Source organism: Hylaeus anthracinus, unplaced genomic scaffold, assembly GCF_026225885.1.
Source record: "Hylaeus anthracinus isolate JK02 unplaced genomic scaffold, UHH_iyHylAnth1.0_haploid 11982, whole genome shotgun sequence".
Lineage (NCBI taxonomy): Eukaryota > Metazoa > Arthropoda > Insecta > Hymenoptera > Colletidae > Hylaeus > Hylaeus anthracinus.
The window spans coordinates 8,931,364-8,953,562 of record NW_026534330.1 but is presented as its reverse complement, the minus strand read 5'-3'; the positions used below and the strand labels follow the sequence as shown (position 1 = coordinate 8,953,562).

The following is a 22,199-nucleotide window of genomic DNA, read 5'->3' as shown; positions in this document are numbered from 1 at the left end:
AAATGGTAAAGGACTTTTTGATTTCTATACGTATGAGCAATTGATCTTGGGAGGTTATAAATTTTTGGTATTATTTTACGTAGTAAAATTAAGGGAATATTACAAATTTAGTCCCAATAGTACACTTTAGTCGCTTGTATCTCAATAAGAAATGATCGAATTAAAAAATGTTCTTTCCTGATATTTGGAAGATGATGCAAGGGACTTCCGATACAATGATTTTATCATCACAAGTCTATTATATCATTCTCGGAATATCTTTTAACAACTGAAAGTTGAATGAAGAGTAACTAAATTAGTTACTTTACATTTTGTAATATATGAAATGCGTGGAAATTTAACGCAAACGTTAAATTCGTCTGATGTCGTATAAGAAGCCACAGTTAAATAACAAAACGTAGATGTATTCGAAAACAAGCAAACATGGATCGAAGGTTGAATTTTCCACGATTTCGGGAACCAAACGACGATATCTCCCCCTCGAGCAGGGATTCCCGTGAATCTTTGGAGAATATTACGCCGAAGGGTAGAATTATCGAGACGAATCTCTGAATATCGATTTGTAATTTGGCGCACTGGTCTCAGTGACAGGTGGATATTTCATCGACATCTGGGAAAAAGATATTAGCTCTGATCATAGCCGATTGTCATGAATCGTGGATTTATACAGGTTCGGTATCTACGTATTTGCGATTGCACTGAATTTACTGAAATTCTGATCTCGAAAGTTCCTCGGCGCTCCGCGAAGACTGCGGAGGGAAATATTGATGTTGGTCTTCACCGAACTGTCGTTATACTCTTCTCGGGGCGAGGCAAATCGATCAGTGTTCACTCCATTGACTTCGTTCAATGGTCGTGTATGAAAAAGTTGGAGTAGGAATGCGTGTCCGCAATAAATATTGTACGCCCCAAATTTATCATCCCGCTCAATTGACTTTTACGAGGGAAGAAATCCTCGAGGCTGTCGAGATTAAATGTAACAATTAATTAATTCTAAGTGGTTAGAGAGAACTGCAGATAACACGAAGAATTGTAAGATGAATGTCACAGACGTTATCACAATTTGCTCATGAGAAATCATCTCGTGGACTGATTAAACGAAGAACCTCGTTTTATGCAAAACGGTATAGTAGTCGGGAAATTTTTGGAAGAATGATTATATTTGTGATGATGTTTTCTAATATTATTAATTTTATGGAGAATTGGTTTCAATGAAACAAGATTAAAATTTATATTGAATTATATACATTTAAATATTTATTGTATCATTAAATCTATTATATATTAATTAGTAGTTGAAAAGTTAACGGATTCTATTGAATTGAACCAAGTTAGTAGCAGTCTTCGAGTTTCTGTAATTCACTGAAAATATTTTATTATTGTCGATAAAATTTTGATTAGAATTTATATAAGGTCTGTAGTTTGTAAAGTCTATCGAGAATACGTTTTCTATTTTGGCAAATTCAATTTAAAGCATCAGATTAACAAGTTGATATCTCAGCGACATTTTCAATTAGTTTATGGTTATTAATGGTCAGTTTGTAACATAGAGATAATCGATAGTGGAAGTTTATTTTCAGGATAGTCTCCGAGGGAATATTTCGCACAGCGCCATACATTTTGATACCTTGATTACTAATTACGATCAGGAGTTTGTAATAGTATCTAATGGAAATCGAAATTTCACCCGAGCCGAAATAATGGCTCAGCTATTCAATTTTCAAGAACACTTTACTTGGAAAGAGAAAGTAGTTACTCTCGATTAGTTATACCAAATTAAACTGAAATGAGATATAAATTGAGATTTATAAATGAGCATAATATAATAAAATGTGTAATAATGCATATTTTATAATTTAGGTATTATATAAATTGACTATATGTCAAAATCATTCGTTTATAATATAATTATGGAACAATTAATCATAATTCGAAATAGATGAAAATAATGCACTAGTTGCAAGTAGAAAATTAGATTCAGGTACTTTCAATGTAATAGTACATAGAAATAATTCATCAAAAATTAATAACATTACAAAATGTTTTTTTAATTAGACATCAAGTATTCTAAGTCGTTTACGTTTCCTAGTAGATCCGAGAGTGGAATTACTTAATTTACATTCTAATATAAAATGGAAAATTCTGATTTTACGGAGACATTTTATGCACTCCTCCGCCTTCTTCCGCGCCACATTTGCTGAAAAATATATTTTGCAAGAGCTGTAAAGATGGAAGTAGCGGGAGTATCAGACGCAGTTGGAGCCGTAATCTTAGCTTGTGCCGAGACGTCGCGACGCCAGGTCAATATTGAATATACCTTAAAGATCATTTTGTATCCGACGGCCACCACCGGAGGTCAAGTATATTACCAACCATGGAATTCATCGTATCGATTTGCAATTTAGTAAATCGATAGCTGTGCCAGATGGACAGCCTATTGACTCGATACAATGGCGCGTGTACTAGCGTCGAAGAAAATGTGGCACTTCGTCTGCGGCAGATTGAATAGAGATTTCGAATTTCATTGATGTCCAAGTATCGACCATTTGGCACCAAAGAATAACTATGCTTAAAATTCGTGATTATCCACGGCAACATGACAGCGTTTCCCACAAAATTTTGCGCAGGTCCATTACTTTTATAAATGAATTTAAAAAATCCAGGCTGCTGTGTAGTTTTAATTATTTTATGTAATACTATGTAGAGTAATCAGTTTTGAATATTACGTGTTAATATGTTCACTAGTTCTAAATACAATTTTATAATGAATTCATTTAAATTTGATTCTATTATATTTTGGAAATTGAATAGTATATTTATTGGTCAAACTAATTCATATATTTTTTATTCAGGAGCATTTGGACTGAAAATGCCCTTTTGGTCGGGCTTTATCTTGAATATTTTATCTATTTAAATTTATTTTTAATTTGCCCATAATATTGCTGATTTTGTATTCCTACAGTACTTACATATTGGACAATGATTCGCGATTCAAAGTATTATGAATTAAATGTTTTCAAAGTGAAACAATATTTTCAATAATGATAATACTTTCATTGTCAAGAGGTATTTGACGTACATATCTGAAATATAACAATGAAATATTTCTCTTTATGCTTTAGATGCTTTATGCTTTATGCTTTATGCTTTATGCTTTATGCTTTATGCTTTATGCTTTATGCTTTATGCTAAAATTTCGCTTTCCATTTAAATTTTAATATTTTACTTGAACTATATAGCATCTGTTATTTAAAATAATATTTCACATATTTTTTTTGAAATTCCTAGAAAGTTTACGTGAATTCACTATTCGATCATATAAATAATGGGAATAATTCTGGAACTAGTTTAATTCTAACAAAATTTTTACCTTTGATTATATCAGTAATACTGTGTGACCTTCGATTACCGCGACAAATTTTTCCACGTGGTTAAACAGACCACCAGTTATTCACTGTGCACTTTCTAATGTAATTTTCGAATGTTTAATATTAGCCTTCAATTTATTGATTTAATTCTCCGCGCTCTGCTGTATAGTAATTCCGATATATTAATTTCAATGTTTGTTCACTTTTCAATGTTGGGACATTAATTCTGACTCTGTTTCTGACTTCTGTTCTCATATCGTTCGAAGCAAAACTTAAAAACACATGTTTTAGTCGTTTCCACATCGGCGGATGCAATAATTCGCAAAACGCAAACAGTAAGCGAGACGTTATTTACTCTTCGAGAAGAAAATGAACGTACAACGGTAATTTGCCCTGACATTTATACTGGTGCGAAAATATTCTGATAAACAAACAATTTTCGATGGAATTAACACGGCCGTAGATACATTTATCCTCGAAATTACGAGGCATCGTTCTGAAAGAACTGTACAATTAATTATCCCCGAGAAGATTGTAGGAAGAGCCTGTTCCGCGATCGATGGATTAGTTTATCAAACCTGCAACGAACACTTTCGAGCTTTCCCACTTACCCTCGAAGTTAAGAAACTGCGAACTAACTTTACTCGAAACCACTAGGAAGGTCTCGATGGTGGCGATGATGGTAAGGAAAAATCATATGTGTTCATTAGGATGCGTACTAAACAATTAGCAAATTTTTAAGACTAATAATATAGATTCCTGATTTCAGATATGAACTCAAAATTTAGAAAGTAAAAAAAAAATTGAAAATGTCAGATCCAATATGACGGAACAAAATATGAATTTGAACATACAATAACGGTTCGATTTATACCAAAGAAACTGCACGTTTGAAATCCATATTTTCTAATGTATTTTATACTACATATATTTTAAGCTTAAATATTTATATCCAAATTGTAAACAGCTGAAGAGAAGAGTAGAGTTATCCAAATTTATTATATGCAATGAAAAATCTAAAAAATTTATAGATGAATAAATATCAGAATGTAGCGTGTAGATCTTAATAACTTCGGTAAGCTAAATAACTAGAAAAAGATGATTTCTATTTGTGAATTTATTTATCTGCTGCTCAGACAGTAAGGATTGGTGTCGTTATTTGAAAGAAGGATTTTAGTCGGAAGTAACGTAATCTGAAAGTTTCCCTTTCAAATACGAGTCAAGTTCTATAGGAATCAGCAAGGGATTATCGATGTTATGACACGCAATGCTCCTGTTATCCTCCCTCTTGCTCGTACCCTTTCTTTTCTACGTGAATACGAAGTGGTTCCCTATCCATCTCAGCATTTCTTTGGAGCAACTATCCCAGGTTATTTCAGTTATCGCCTTCACAGACTCAACCACTTGTCGGTTCTAAAGCTTTTATATTTATTTATAAACTCATGCCTTTCACGGTTCTTTGCCGATGATATCGCGACGTTCCAGTCTCGAATAGAAATAGCACGATAGTGCTTTTTGTTCACAGCTTTTTACTGTTATCAACGACTAATTCTCAACAGAGTAGGGTACAATTTTATTAGAATCACGGTATTTTATTATTTATCATATTTTCCCTTCGAATAGTATTTCTTGAAATATTCCTTGAATCAATATATTATAGAAATACAACTCGTACAAATTATAAATATAAATATAATTCATGGCGTTTTTGCCATTAAAAGGGTAACTTCTTCGCAATCTTCATTTCATTAAAAAATAAATGCGGAGACCGTGGAAACCCATTAACTCTCCAACCGGCACTGCAATTCTTCAGAACGTCTTAGGCAGTTTTGATTTTTATTGTTGCAATTATTTTCGTTTTCTATCTCGTTCTCTCGTTTCCACGGCGCACAACGAAAACTTTCCCGCGGCCAGTCGATTGAATTTATGATGTAAAACCAACGTCCGTCGTACTTCTTAACGATTCGTTTGCACCGCTGGAAGATTCACTTTGACGCGACGAATCACTTGTCTCAGTTCCGAGAGTAGCACCGCGAGGCATTTTATCAAAAGTTTAATACAAACGGTAACTTTCTTCGTTATTCTCTTCCTTCCGTCAACATTATTCTCGTATAATGAGGACCGAGGGAGTATAATTTTACGGCGGCACGCTCTTATCGCTCGGACTCCGCTCACGATGAATCGAGGCGAGCGCAAACATCGCATCGCGTTATCTGGACGAACCACATAACTCGATCATTTTGATTATTAACAGTGTTCAAATGTTAAAAGCTAATCGAATTTTCGTTACCTCGAATAGTTCGGTTTTGAAAAAAACTAGGGTCTAATATCCACTTTTTTACATTCTTTAAACTTAAATAAAATTTAAGTATGCGAGGTGGATAAATATGAAACATAGTATCTTAGTCTGTAAAAGTCACTTTTCTTATGAAATTCCATAATTTTAAGAAATTAGAATTATACAAATTCCAGCATTGTTAGGTGACAATTACATTCTATGTATTTTATACTAAACTAATTTGTCGATAAATTTTATTCTTTGTTACAGTATATGTTCCCCAAAATTACGGTAAAAGCATCGATAATAATTGAGCGATTACAGGAAGAAGTTTGAAGTACAGGGGTCAAATTGACTGGTTTGGTAGAATCAATGTTAAACATTATTTGTGTGAAACGCACGGCGCGAAGAGATCGCTTATTGTGGGGCTATAAAGTACTCAGGGCAGGTGAAGTCTTAAGAAGAGTATCATAAGTTACTTTGTAGGAAGTAAGATGAAATATACGTGGAGAGTGTGATTTTGTATGAGGTAGTAGACGTAAGTGCAGGGTAGAATGTACTTCATATACATGTCGTATACGAAGTCCATCCTGTGCCCAGAAGGCAAACTGTAGTAATAAACAACAACTTCAATACTATTCTTTCACGTGGAAGTAGCTGATAACTGGATAGCATCCAAGTTGATTTGGTATTCGTGCAATACTCTCACAGTTTTTAATGAAGATGTTCGAAAACAGGATGAAAATAAGATTATGGTATTCTTTCTACTTATTTAAAGTCTATGTTGCACAACGTTTTTCTGACTATCTTCATGTAGAAAATATAGTTTCTTAGAAAAAGATAACAAAGAAGATACATTGAAGCAGTTAAAATGAAGTTACCTGTCTTCTTACTAAGAATATTACTTAAAGTTTCTACAGGATATTTCGTTTAAAGCAAAGTGATTAAACATCTGTAATGAATTTGTCTAAACAAATGCTATTTTATTATAAGTAAAAATATATGAGGTTCCATTAAAAAAATTCCATTAAAAAATCTGTGTCTGAAATCGTTTCCACTGCTACACTTACAAAACTTATATTTAATTAATTATTGTTAGTGTACATAATTTACAGAACAATCGGTTACTTTTGGATTACCCTCGGATCCTCGATGAGAACTCGAAGGACATATACACGTTCCAAGAGCTTACCGGTCGATCTTTATCCGCAGTTCGTTTCCAAGTACATCAGCGACGACAATGAGAATAAGTGAAAGCAAATGTGAAACAATGAATGCGGGTGAGATATGGTTACACGCGCGAGGGTACCAACGCGACAGTTATGGAGGGAGAAACCGCGACATTTCGCGAGACGACGATATCGTTATTGGTATCTAATGCGTGATCTTTCGTATAACGAAAGGTTCCCTTCTACGCGTTGAAACAATAATTATTGTGTGCAAATAACCAGCTCAACAGTCACTTAGCACTTTGCGTTTTCGCAGCGCGGCAAATCTTCGCTTAAATATTTCCTGAACGCTGGAATCAGTCGCGGCAGTATCGTAAATTGGCTCTCTCGTTCTCTGGCTCCTTAATCCCTTGGACATTTTTTATGAGGTACATTGAAATATAAAGTGTACAGGGATGTTACAACAATCCTGGAAAATGTATGGCCACTTAACAAAAAGAAATTGATCTTCGTACTCCTTCTACACATCTATCTACGAACGAACTCGTATCACATCGTGCTTTCTTCGAGACCATTTAATTTTTTGCTTGAAACTAATAGAGGGATTATCCTGTATATGAGAATCAAAGTATTAGCTAATAAAGTGTTTGAAAAGTAAATACTGACTTAAGATTGATATAAATGATGGCGGTGAGGCATTAAGGCACTATTATTAATCGAATTATGTAATTAGGTTAATGGAATTTTCTCAAATTACCGGCAAAGGTAGACTTTATACAGGCAGATAGTTTTCTCAGGCTACTTTCGCGCTTCAGCGAGCTGCCAGTTCCGGGGAACAAAAGTCCAACTTTCTCCAAATACAGGGGAATCAGTTACAAGCGTGGAAGTTCATCCAGCGACTACATTAAAATGTTGCGCCCCTATTGAAACTCCGGGGCCTACCCCATCCTGCTGGCCATACACTGTCATAACGATTTCAGAATGCAGTAGATTCTCTCGGCCTCGAGCTTTTTATATAGATGTGCCTCTGCTTTTTGTTTAGATGTCCAGTAGGGAAACAATCAATGATATTTAAACGTCAATCGAACAAATAAGAACACTGTCGAATCAAACATATCAATGTCTTATATTAAACATACTGCATATTCATTATTTGTTCAATTTACGTTTTAATATGCTACATAAAATGGTTAAAATTTGTTTTTATTCTATGTGAAATTCGAAATAATATTCATACAGAAGAAATGTATAAGTGTTTTGTTACATATATAAAGTAATTAATGTTAGCTTTAAACTTCTTTTTCTCGTGATTGGGAATTTCAAAAATTCTCTTATTTAATTCCAATGTTCCATCGCAAGGACTCAATAAAATACCTGATACGACTTCAAATAATTTGAATTATCGCAATGTTACAAATCTACGGTTCACAATAAAAGAATACTATAATAACTCTGTAATTAGGTGAGATAGGCGAAGAAGAATTTTTTTGATAAACTATACAACAAGGACGAATCATCAACATAAAATGTCATTTAACATATCCAACTTAATATTTCAAATAGATTCATCCCTTTTGAGGCTGTATCAACTCTTTGAAGACCCCTTGAACATGTATTGTATTTCATTCACAATTTACGAATGACGATAGATAATTTCAAAGTAACCGGTCTTTCGATTATCCACCTAAGAGATTCGGTTTCACAGGGACCAGTTAAGAGTCTCTATCCCAGAATTTGGAAGACGGCGGGTCCTTTGCAGGCGACATAAAGCTCGGTAATTACTGTTTAACGGTCTTTGTTCGCCAGTGAAAGGGGACGTTAATTCCATCCGAGAAACTTATTAATAATCACTCCGAAGACCCGATACACGGTCGGCAATGGAATCTAATTACATACAACTCCTGCGAACTTCGGTCGGTTCTTTTCTAATCTTTTTCTACCTATCTCCTCTCGTTCTTCCGTCGAGTCTGACGCGTCCAGGTCGCCTTGCACTTTTGCGATGTCTTAATAACACGCCTGTGCTCTTACTCACGCTACCGCGCCACGGCGAGGCGACTTTAGGTCGGAAGACTTTAGCTTGCGCGTGGAACTCGGATCTCCGGTAGTAAAATACGCGGCTTAATTGCTTAATTTCTCACAACTAAGCCCTCGCTCGGCGTCGAAGAACAAAGGCTTGGCGCCCGTTACTTTGGCCTTCTTACTTTTACGCGGTATCAACGTTACTCGCCGCGTGACACTTTAATTATGCCCGTGCCGCGCGTGGATCCAACAAAAGCTAACCCCAACGTTCAGAACCCGATCTGATTGACCGATTGGGGAAAGGGGAGGGGACGTGTTCCTGTTTGACGTCTCGCAGACATTGAAGTTTAATTAAAATTTACCTCCTGGTGAATTTTGATGGATGAAATAAACTTGGACTTGAAATAGATAGATCTATCTATTGAGTCACTTTATAATTAAACACTTCATTTAAGTGACTGCATAAGTAGGTGTTAGAAAACGACTCACTGTGAAACATGACTATATCAATATTTTTAAAGGTTTCACACTTTTGAGTAGATATACAATAATTCTACATGAGTTGAGATGATATGATGAGTATTGAATATTATGTTAACCTGTATGAAGTCAATTTTCACCTCATACGATTGATTCTGTTTCGTACCGATTAAAAAGTCTAATCAGCCGTGAAGTAACTGTTTCGTTAGACTTTTCAAATGAAGCGCAAATGTTCAGGTAAAGCCCACAGACAGTTCATGCGAAATCCACTTTCCAAGTCTAGATAGTTTTCCAATCTTTTCCGAGTGTTCATGCACGACGGCACCGCTAGTGAATTTGATTCTTTTCATTGTTCTTTTTGCGATTGAAGTAGTTCTACGTCGACTGCGGCATTTAATGGGCCATTTCATGCAAAGTGGGACACTTTTTGAAATAACACTTCGGATTTTGCTGTAAAGTGGATATTTACCTATGGCGATGTTTAAACGCAACTCAAAGCATATTTCAAAGCTTTGAAAATCGTTGATTTCGCAACTTTTTAAAAAGCGGTAAATTTAATAAATTATGACTAGACTGTGAATGTTCATGCATTTTTCGCAGATGCAAATATGAGGAAATGAAAATGTGCAAAATGCAAAAATATACATAATTTTAGAAGGGGAAATAATTAATTTATGTAATAATAATTATAAAAGTTCAGGAGATAAGACATATGTGTACCTTCATTCAAGTTTCAATCTTTTTCTACACGTGTGAAAATATTAAAATGCTTAAACATTCGCAATATAATTATGACTGATAAATTAGCAATTAAACTAAACTTCGTTTCTGCTTCTTTACCAAGTGAATATTTGTTTCGTTTAAGAAAAATTCCCTTCGATCATTCTTTTTTTCAATTATTTTACACAAATCATAGTTTTCAAAGCAAATGCCACTCGTTGAATGTAGCACATGAAGAACTATGTACACTAGATATTGGATCACGTTTTACAAAGGTTTCTATTTTTTCGTTTCCATGTAGAAATTTTTTGCTCCCCTATGGCAAATGCGTTAATACTTTTCCATTTCCCTATTCCATTGTTCTGTACAAACGACCACAAAAACGATCCGTTACCAACTGATAAAAATCTCCTTCGTTGGTTTTTGTAGCTTCTTCGTTTTACACGACTCATAAATGTTCTTCGTCCAAATCACATCACTAATATGTGTATTTAAAAAAAAAAAAAACAGAAAAAAAAACAAAAAAAAACTATGTGTATTTTAATAGAGTAGAATCTCGATTTTTAAATTTATTGTTCCATGTGACATATATTAATATCACTTCAACAATAATCATTTAAAATGTATATAAGAGGTATGAAGGAAACTGTGCATCACATAGTAGTGCGAACAGGAGGGAATGTCTCCTTAGCTCACTTTAAATAAACACGTAAAACGAGAAACGAGGTATGAAACTATTTTAGTTTTGCACTGCACAATGTAACATTTCAAAAGAATCACTTGTTTTATTTAAGACAGATTACATCATTCGCGGCATTTTAGGACTGGTTATAATTCACTAGCTACCATTTCTTTTACTTCTGTCAAGGACTTCACTGACAGTGAATCGTACATTTATTCGCACGTTTACATTTGCTCTTTCTTTTCCATTTCGCGTTATTTCACTGTATCGTAACTTTTCCCAGAACATTTTCACTATTACGAACTTTATTTACTTTCCACCAACCACTCCAAAGCACTCGAATTTTTTCCACAAATTTCTAAAAGTAAACCGAGGTTTTGCTCATTCTATCCACCACAAACATTGCACGTTTGTATACAACTCCTTGCACATTTTCTTCTATTCTATTCCAACACATTAACCACTTCCTTGTCGAAGTTTCTTTAGTAATTTGAAGTTCTTCTTTCACTTTTTAAATATTTAAAGATACAGAAGTATATTTAAAAATTTCTTTTTTGAATTATATACACCTTCCTTTATTTTATTTTTTATTATTTAAATCACTGAGGGTTTCAGTAATTGATTTTATGAAAAATATTGGAAACTGATATTGTTTGTTGAGTGATGTAAATGATCCATAGTTCTTCCATTTAAGCCTCGTAACGTTTGCAGAATTTCTCTTCCGGTGTATAGTCTCCCGTTGTTGTAATGGGGTAAAGCTCTGTACTGCGTGAACGAATTGTGAGCACGCTGTTGTTTTTCTAATAGCGGCTTCAAACGTTCCAATTGCTGACAACAAAATTCCACGGTTATTGCTTGTTTTCGTGACAACGGTTCGCAATAGAGATTTTCCGCCATATCACACCGATGAGACAATAAAGATTTCTCTGGGCGTGGTCCGGGTATCTCTAATAGTACTGAGATTTAGCCATGGCTAACCTATTTCCTTCGACATTTAACGTTGCCTTGTAACGTCTAGCTCTGTGACTATGCGACTGGAAGACGATTCATTGTTCAGCGTTGAAACGAGGTCTGAGTGTAAATTCATGCTTTGATGACGGTTGACTGTTTCCAATTTTCACATCACCCATTGATTATGTCTAACAAGCTTTCTAGAATTTGTTTTATATATTTTTCGATAATATCTATGCAAATCCATACTTCTAGAGATATAGATAAAGGAATGAAATTCAAATAAAAGTATACTTATCTTTTAATCGGAGTAATATGAATTTTATTGTTGATATTTTGATTATTTCCGAACTTGTGCACATTCATATTTTCAGTCGGCAAAAATGCATAAATATTTGCAATTTAATGATAACAATTTGGTTTTGCAAAACAGCATTAAATGTTCATTAAATGTTTTTATTAAGCAACTTTCATCATTGATTTACTGTAACGATGTTCCCCTCACGGATTTAATGATTGTCTCAATCCATTCTGTTACTTTATATCTTGAGATGGATAAAGTTTGCATCGCAATATTCGACGTTCTGTATTTTTTAAACAAATTGAAACTTTAGACCCTTCTGATATTACTTGGAATAACTCATATTTCAGTTTCGCGAAAATTCCTGCTGTAGAGCGCAAAAATGAGCGATTTATCGTGGAACGACCCTTCGATTACTGTGTCGTTGGAATAAATTGCGAAAGAAGTCAAGAGAGGAATGAAGAATCGTATTGGGTCAGACGTTCTGGTCCTCTATTCGAATAAAACTTGACGTACAAATAAAGCATCCAAAAAATATTAAACTCTAATTATTTTCTTCGACTGTTATTCATACTCGAAAACTATCCTCAAACTTATAGACAGAATACTTATTCAATAAGATTTCTTGAAAACTATTAGAGCTTTATAAATCGTTGAATATGAGAAAAGTTTCTAACGAACATTAATACGCAATGAATAAATGTGTCACAAAGTCATACGTTACTGTAACCAACCACTCTAAAAAAAGACCCTCACTAAAAAATGGAATGTCAGTCGAAATTTTTTGTATAATTTGAATCTACTATTTTTATCTATATTTATAGTTATTGAAAATAAGTGTATGTCGCTTCGAATGTTGTTGCTTCACTCTGCGGTCCTCGAGAGGACAGTTTTATTTATGCGGTGGCTTTACACAATTCAAAGTTTTGTATTAAAATTTCACTTTCGTCAGTTACTTCGGTTACCGTTTCATCATTCTTCTGTTCATCTATTATTTCTCGCTTTACTTCCATTATTCAGGCGGTGCATTTGCATTGACGTTTTGACAGAATACACTCAATTCAGAGGGAAACGCAAACAGAGCATGCCCATACGGTGTTGGTTTTTCTTCCTATTTAGATTGTACCGTTCGCACGATTGTACGTTCGTTTAATATTGTTAATAGGATTCTTAGTTTTGCTATTTATATAAGAGTCAGCCCACATATACGGAGAAAAAGTATTAAATCAAATGAGAAATATTTACAAAATTATAAATAATGATACAACAATAATTTGTCATTGTCAAAGTCAGAACAAATAGTAGTACAAATTTTTCAACTGTGAGTTCAAACCTGTTCAGTATAACCATGTCTGTCATAATAGTGATTTCAAAATAAAAGAAACAAAGTAAAATTAAAACACATAAAAGCAGACCAACAAAATTATACCAGAAAAATGAACCACTGGAATAACTAATTCTAATGCACAAGTATAAAATCATACAACTATCTATTTTCGCAAGTCGGTGAAGGTAAGATACAATAAAATATTGTACAATGAAAATATAAAAATTTACTTGTTCAATCAAGTAAACGTTACGAATAAATCGGCAGACGTAATAGCGGTCTTTATTCGAATAAAATTATACCCATCTCCTATTCGAACAATCGAAATTTCGTGCCAGATGGTTTCAACTAAATTACAATGCCGGAGTATCGACGTTGAGAGCAAATGTATCAGGACGCTTTGTATCTGACGTCTTCTTCACCGCAGCTACGATTAACGAGCGTCGAATTTCCGTACGAGGAAACACGTAATTGTTTCAATGTATAATGCGTATAGTCATCTCCGACAGCTGCTAGTCTGATATATATCTGCATGTATTAAAGTGTGCGAGGTTGATCCAAATCGCGATACATATTGTACCGTATTCGCTTTGATATCACGCAGTCCTGTCGCTGTAACAGCGGTGCGTGGGTGTGGTAGTTCGCTCGATACACTTATTGTAACGTCGTTATCGACATTGGATAGTGAAGAGAGTTTTGATTATGTTGCCATAAAGCTCCATATTAAATCCAGTTGCAGTGTGTACAGGATAATGAACGGGTTGCTCGCGAAGAATGCTTTGCAAGCTAATATCAGAGATAGGCCTTTTCCGACAGCTAAAAGTTCCGTGCTGAACAATACCTCATAACTTTAGCCATTAACCTTAGAATGACTTCCGAGTTTGACTTCTGAGGTCATTTGAGACCCTTCCAGAACTTAAATTTTGTCAGGCTCGTACTAAATCAACCTTCAGGATTTATGGAACAAAGATAATGCCGATTTCCTTTGCTCCGATGTGTATCGTACATAAATTGCTTTATTTATTATCATTTATCTGAATTGTTTATAACTGAACTCTCCAGAGCTTTCAAACGTATAAGTTGCTGAACAGATGAATACTTTTCCGTACAGAAATTTGTAATTCTTGAAAGTTAATGTTATTTAGGAAAATATATTAGTAGATATCAAAAAGTTAAACTAAATTCAGAGTGATTTCGTTTACTAAGCTTTGTTTGCAATGAAAAACGTTGTTTGTAAGAGATGTTTCAGCTATTTAATTTTACAATTCAAATTCTAACTTCCATTTGTCGATTAACAGATAAACGGTTATTTATTCTTTATTCCCTTCTCGGAACGTTTTGTCCAGATAAGAATTTTGCCCATTTCCGCTGAGGAGAATGTAAAGAGGAAGATTGGTTGGGCAGCAGTGGCGTTAAGTCTGCTCTCCTTGAGAAGCTATCTATTTGAATTGTCTTTCGTCGGAGCATTAAGATAAGACTTAAGTATATCGTTCGCCGAATGAAATGCTTTTAAAACGAATTGATCTTTTAACTCGATTTCCAATAATAGATTCCCGAGTTCACTTACGTCGAGGATCAGCGTAATTTGGGGCGACTATATCATATGTTCTATCTTCATCACTAATTCATCGTTGGAAAACTAAAAAATGATTAGAATTAAAAAATGGATTACATTTATCTAGATATTAAATCAGATATTAATGAATTCAATAAACGAATTCGATTGTTTAATTATTGATTAAAAATTAGAACAAGTGGCAGTGACTTGGTCGATACTCAAGATAAACGACAGTCTTTGCATTGCATAATGTCATGCCAATGTCTCAAAATTTTTATTTTCAGATATATAAGTAAAAGTTGGCCAATGAAATTAATGAAAAGATACAATAAATTTCTAATCTAAGAATGATAATCTGATAATGTAAATAACAATAATTTAATAATATAAATACTTTAAAAATAAATCAAATAAATATGAGGAAAATGTCATTCGTTTTAAAAGAATTTCGATAAGCTTCGACTGTTGTGAACTCTAAACCTGAACAAAATGATCAAGCTATTAAAGTCTTGAAAACTAACGATTTGATTTCAGTTTATATGTTCCAAATGAAACGAGTAATTCTAGATGTTCGTGTTAAGAAATCACCCTCTATACACACCGAAGAGACGGAGCCAATATTCTTCATTTCCGGATCGGGATAAGCAGCAGTTTAAATTAACACGGGGTTTAGGAAAATCGTTTCATTCCATAAAAGAAATAAATCAGTTAATTCAATAAGATTCTAAATCAGATTATCGTCGCGATTGTGAATCGTTTCCAGGGTAATAGACAGATTTGCTTGTACACTCTGAACCGAGGAAAGTAATTTCATTCGCGTGACCTGCTTCCGTTCCTCGCTTAATTGTATTAATTGAACGTAAAAGTCCGCGGAAATAAATTAAAAGTAGTCGTAAGACGCTCGCTCGCGGGATCGCCTACGAGATCGTAAAGATTGCGAGCAAGAAATTGCGTAAGTTTCCGGAGAATCATTTCTTTTGCGTCATTTAACAGTTTCCGACCGGCTGTCACACTCGAGAGAAATGTTTCTTTAGTTTGACTAATGTTTTCTACACGAAAGGATCACGGGCTTTTAAGCGAATCCTCGTTTGCAATTTAAGTTTCGACTTTTTCCGCGTTTCACGAACGCCCACTTATTCGCATTTCCCTCCACTTGCGATTTTACTTCTTCACATACTCTATTCGTATTCATTTAATGAAGTTCACGAAGGAATTAACCCTCCGCGATAAATTCAATCTCGTCCGAAATCGTTGAATTTTACGAAATTGGATGTCGAGAACTTTTATTTCGAATAAATGATATGTATTGGCCTTTCAGAAAAGTAAAATTATATAAATAATTGTAAGAGAAGAGTATTGTTTAATGTTAATGTTTCGGTCCTCTTCAGTATGATAATTTACGAAGTGAGGTCTAAAAAGTGATTTTAGAAAAATTGATATAGTAAGATCTATATAAAGTAGGTTAAAAATAACTAACATTGTAAAGGTAAAAAATTGCATAGTCTAATTGATCAACCTCGATGAGAACTTTTATCTTCTTACCTTCACTACGTTAATTATTTTTGTCTTTTCTAATATAATTTGTCTTGCTATATAAATTTGTTTAAAATAATTTGTTAATTTTTTAGATCCAAAGTTATAAATTATTATTCCGAACCGGACCGTAACCAACGTTTAAAACTTTTACTAAAAGTAAACTATACTGGTTTCTGTTGTGAGCGTTTATATTGTTCTGCACTTCAATTTCTAGAATGCACTTTACTAGTTATTACAAGCGTCATTAATGAAATAGTGCGATGTCATTCGCTCTTTATACTCCAGACCCGTTGGAACTCGCCCACTGTATAATCACAGCAAATATTAAATTTCAATTGCAGATATCGCGTAAACGTAACATAGAAAATGGAATGTTATTTGTGTCAAATTCGATCATAGTTGTTTAATGCTTTCAATAAATATTTCACACCGTGGAATCCAACTATCCTCGAAACTGCTCGAACGTTTAATCGAAATCAAGATAATCTAATAATCATTCAGACGTATAACTATGTTCATTTGAAAGATTTATAGTGAGAGAATAAGAGTTCTTTTTTCCAAGAAATTGTTGGGAGTAGTTGGGTAACAAAAACGAGAAAAAAATGTCTATAAATTTCTATATGTCTATTCATGTATTATCCTTTCCTGTATAAACTGGCCCATGTTTTTACTATATTTATGTTGCAAATCAATTAAATAGTAAAACGAAATAATTTTATCTACGCCTGTTGAGTTACTGTAGTCATGACTAAAAATTTTGAAGTGATCGATAGAACACCCAATCCAAGAAAAATATCAAAATCCAAAACACTGTTCGTTAAATCGTAATTTAATGCGTTTGTCCGTCTTCTTGAATATATTAAATTATTACAATAAAATGGACATTAAAGTACCTAACTGCCCGAATAATTCCGTTAATTGTTCAACACGTACGTCGACTTTCACCTGAAGAGGGATCTCGGCAACCGATAGTCGAAACGCAGCTTTGCAGTAAGCTCTTTGTTTTGCACAGACAGATATGCGCTACAGATAACGCGCGATTGGATATTCGATAAAGCAATTATTCAACGCGCAAAACGTTTCCAAGTTACAAACGAGCGCTTTTCGGACGTTCCCTCCCGCGATGATATCAAACCGTTTACGCATTAAGGATCCGAGCATGTATGCGGTGTACGTGACTCGTTTCGTTGGTCACCTCCTATCGGTATTCTCGTCTCGTGATCGCTGGCCGAAAAAAATTGTTCCGCAACGGTTTTGTCCGGCACAAAAGAGACGAAATCGTGACGTCTGGGGGTTGAAACGGGATATAGAAACTTTTTCATCCGTCCGCAATCGTCGCCCCCGGTGAGGATCCGAGGAAGGCACGGTCATTTGACGGGGGGATCGTTGAAAAGTTCCCAGAGTGCACCGGCTTTCGGGAAATCGAATAACGCAAGGAGTCATTTCTGCGCCCTCGCTCGGGCTCTCTTTCGTTTTCTCGAGACTTTGCCCGTCCGAAAGTTACGCCAGAGTCAAAACACGGCTCATTTCCAACAGTGATTTCTCAACTATCGAGGATCGAGTGTCGAACGCATCCACGAAGATGGATGGCGTGGCACTTTGAATGGCCCGTCGGTCTCCGAAGGAGTTCCAAACGAAACGCGAATGGGGCTTCCGTGGAAACGGGCTACCCCGAGTTTAGAAGATTTTTAATTAGAATTTTTTTATCTCCTTCGCTCATTTCATCAGCTGGATTGCTCCTGCAAGTATGATTCGTAATTATCGCAGCCTCGGCAAGCTTCGTTTAAGCGTTCTCGGCCCTCTGGGGCTTTGGGTGCTCGGCGTGCGAGTAAAGATTTGATTTTCGAGAAACTTTTTAGGTGAGAAAGACGAAAATTTCTATGCGCGCAGGAGGTGACGAATGTTTTGTTCGATGATATAAAATCAATTGTATTGACTTTTATGTTAACCATTCTTTGATAGTGAGGAACTGTCCAGATTTTTGTTTCAAGCAAGCATTGCCAAGTAGGTGTGTATCTGTAGATAAACAGGCAGGCATCTGCATTTAAGTAATTATATTTAACTAATATATATTAACTAACTGTATTTATCAGTAACTAATATTTCAAAGAGTGCAGCTTTGTATACAGAACATATGATCATATTCAATTTGTATTATTCATAGATTGTTATGTTTCTCACCGAAAAGCTCTTAATTTTTAATTTCGCTGATTTCACATTCGACGCGTTCCGGGATCTTCTACTTCTACCGTTACCGGCCGAGGTTGACTTTAAAATCGAGTTTGCATAATCCGAAAATATGCCGAGGATTAAGTAAATGCTAACGAAGTATATTGCCCGCTACCTCTTCCTCACGCAGTCACTCTTTTCTAGCGACGAATCTTAATCAACATTCAAATAAAACTCGACGCATTCTTGGTTTAAAAGATTCAATCTGTCCGGATATTCGAAACTCTGAACTTCTTCCTATCTTCTGGTTCTAAGAAATCTCAGATCGATGACACAAACCGATTCGTGCGAGCAGAGAAAGATCGCGGAGATCCATCTTCCTGTCGCACCTCTTATCGTTGAAAAATTATTCAATTTTCCTTTGTCAGAATCACAAATTTCTGATTTTCTAATTCGAGCTATTCAACGATCACCTATATTTCGATTAGATGCGCCGAACAATCCCAAAGTACACCAAAGATTGAAAATGAAAAACAGTGGACTCGTTTCAAAAGATCTCTTCCTCACGGAGTGACTCCTCGCCAATGACAACCGTAAATCAACCGAAAAACAAAAATGAGTACACTCTTTGCTTCCGATGCTGGGAACACGTTCAGGCTGAGGTAGATCATTTAGATTCAATTACTCGTCCCTTCTGCGACTTTCCGCTGAATAAGCTTTCAATTTTTAATTCCGACTAAATTTCATATCTTCTTATTCGACGTGTGAAATTTGAGTAGGGGCACTTCTCATTTTAGAACTCCTCAATTTAAACGAATATTTTAAAGCTTGAATTTTTTCTCACATTATAGAAGCTAAAGAAGATCGCGTAGATCTCACTGCGCGTCCCTTTCTCGATTTACCGTTGAACGATCTTTCAACTTTCAATCTCTTAAATTTTCTATTCGACGTGTAAAATGAAAATTGGAACACTTCATTTCGGAAAATTCTATTTCTGTAATTGCTTAAAATTCCGAATTTCTTCCCAGATATTCAGAAATCCACGATTTCTCAAGAAAATCGGTATCGTGGATACGTTCGAGCGAGAAAATATCGCTGAGAAATCTTTCAATCTTTTATTTCTCTAAACTCCCTTCCCGAAACACCCCTTTTGACGCGTAAAATTAAAATCGAAGCACGGTCCATTTTAGAAAATTCTATTTTTATCGTTATTTAAACCAACTGTTACCAACTGTTTCCCACATTTTCAGATTTTCAGAAATCCCCGAGTTCTCCAGAAAACCGGTATGATGATCACGTTTGATCTAGAAAATATCAACATGCGCCTCCTCCGTGATTTATCACCGAAAAATCCTTTGACATTTGGTAAAACTAAAGTCGAAGCACTTCCCACAGCAGTAAAAAATCGCGTAGATCATTACGCGCGAACCTTTCCGTGATTTTTCACCGAATCAATTTTTTACATCCCTAAACATTTTCCAGCCCCTATAATCGAAGCACTCTCCACTGCAAAACATCCTATCCATGTGGTTATTCTCAAGCAAAATCGCGTAGATCCCACCGGTGTCGATTCCTTACCGGTCACGAAAACAGCGAGCAGGATGAAAAGCGACACGGTGAGGATAGGACGCGCTTCTCGATGTCTTGCGACAATTCTCATGATGTCTCCTGTGTTCTGTTACAGCGATTACACACACATACGCGCCCCGTTCGCGGATCACAGCTTCGCGTTCATCTCAGGACATCCGGTTCCTTCGATCGTCGCACCAAACTGTCGATCCATTCACCAAAAACACTTCACTGAATTTTTGAAATTCTTTGGTCGGGTGAAATCCTTGTCGAAACTCGTGGGCCTTACGAAAAACGAAATCCTTGGGCCCGAGAGAAACTTATCGGTCGCGGTTGAACGCGCGGGTGGCTGGTTAAATCAGCGCGTAAACGTAGACGTTTAGCGTGGCCGTACGCGATACGACGATCCCTCGTCCCCGATGGCGCGCCGCGCGTCTCAGGATGACGTGACGACAAAGAGCTCTTCCGGTCGACGTACAAGCGGCTACTGAGGCTCCCGCCGCAAGCACGGAGAGCTTCCAGTGCGTCGACTCGGTCGTGCAACCCGAAAGCTCGTTTCTCTCCTCCCCCCCTCCCTCCCTCCCTCCCTTCCACCCAACCCTCTCACACCCCTTACAGCCTCCCCACCCCCTCGTCGCCTCGTTCTCTTCTTCACCCCTCTTCTGGCTGCCCCCTTCGTTTCGCCCCCTCGGCCATTTTAGCGTCGTCGTCGCGATCAGCCGCCCCAGTGCGGGCTGCGCGCGCGAGAGAGCTTTTGCGTCCTAAAGCTGGATGGCTCCGGGGAAGGGGTGATTGATTGGCGCTGAAACTTCCCGACTGATTGAATCTTTTTTACGTTTCAATATCGGTATCCTCGAGTGGGATGTATGCCACGTTGAAACAGAGTGGGATTTCCGTGTAACAGGGATATTAAGTTCCCGTGAAGATTGGGCCCCTGGGCTCGCAGGGGGAATACCACGGTTGCCCCTGAGACGGATACCCCGCTTTCGCGGTTCATTCGGAATCGAGACTTTAGGAGCTGTTTCTTTTTTTACACAGTTGTTCCGTATCCGCGAAGTCATTTTTTGACGGGTAAACACGATTGCCGTGGAATTTGATAAGTTGAAGTAGATAGGGGTTGAAGTAAACAGGATAAATGAGCTATGATATTTGAAACTTGCGAATGACGTGCACGTTTGGAAATATACTTCAATGAGTAATTGATACAATTAATTTTTTGTTGCTAAATACTATTTCAGATGTACGTTTAGTAACATTTAATAATATTGTTGGGATGGTATGAGGATGCATCCCTGCGGTAACGTGACGGTGTTCCGCAACGATGTGAAGCTGCTTCTTCGAACGGACGGAAGGGAGAACCCCGTTTCTTCCGGTTGCTATTGAAGAACCGGTAATTATTTTGGAATGATCAGAATAGCGAGTGACTTTGTACAGTCCGAACGTATTGATGTACTTGATCTTTTATCAATAAAAGCTTTGAGTTGTTGTTTAATTATCATGTTTTAAATAATGAGTACTTTGCGAAGCACCACTTCCGGCGCAACAATATTTACCCTCTTGCAACTTGCAAGACATTTACTTTGATATTTCAAGTTGATGGTGCTGCTAACCGTCGCCAATATTGTCCTTGGTTATCAGAGACATTATATACTTAAGACTTATACGTCATCTTGTAAAAAAGAAACTAACATTATTTTTGTAAAATGTCGATATGTTAGCATGTGATCTGAAAGTTGCAATGGCCCATAGAGTGCAATATTAAAGTTTTGATATTTTGAATTATTTGCATAGATAGTTCAGAAAAAATGTCCAACATTTAAGAAGCATTTAGACCGACATATTACAAGTAAACGGAATTAATGAAATTAATGAAAAAAAAAAAAAAAATTGGAATGTACTTTAGTAGTTCTGATGAGACATTGAATAAACAGTGGTTCGTTAATAGATTCGTAATTTTTTGTTAGATACCTATTCCAGTCGAGGAAGTGTTCACAAGAGAGGATTAGTAATACTGTAAAGTAATTAGTATTCATCCTTTGTACTCGACGTGCTCCTCACTGACACTGGCTCAC

The 22,199-nt window shown here is 35.9% G+C and overlaps 1 protein-coding gene across 1 annotated transcript in view; it reads right to left on the bottom strand.

Moving 5' to 3' along the window:
• The window catches only part of LOC128885927 (uncharacterized), a 60,909-nt gene extending 40,284 nt beyond the window's left edge, over positions 1 to 20,625 (bottom strand). The window contains exon 1 of the mRNA XM_054140317.1: positions 20,137 to 20,625. Within this exon, the coding sequence (XP_053996292.1) occupies positions 20,137 to 20,218 (82 nt within the window). The 5' untranslated portion in view covers positions 20,219 to 20,625. The remainder of the gene's footprint in view (positions 1 to 20,136) is intronic.
• Positions 20,626 to 22,199: the final 1,574 nt, after the last annotated feature.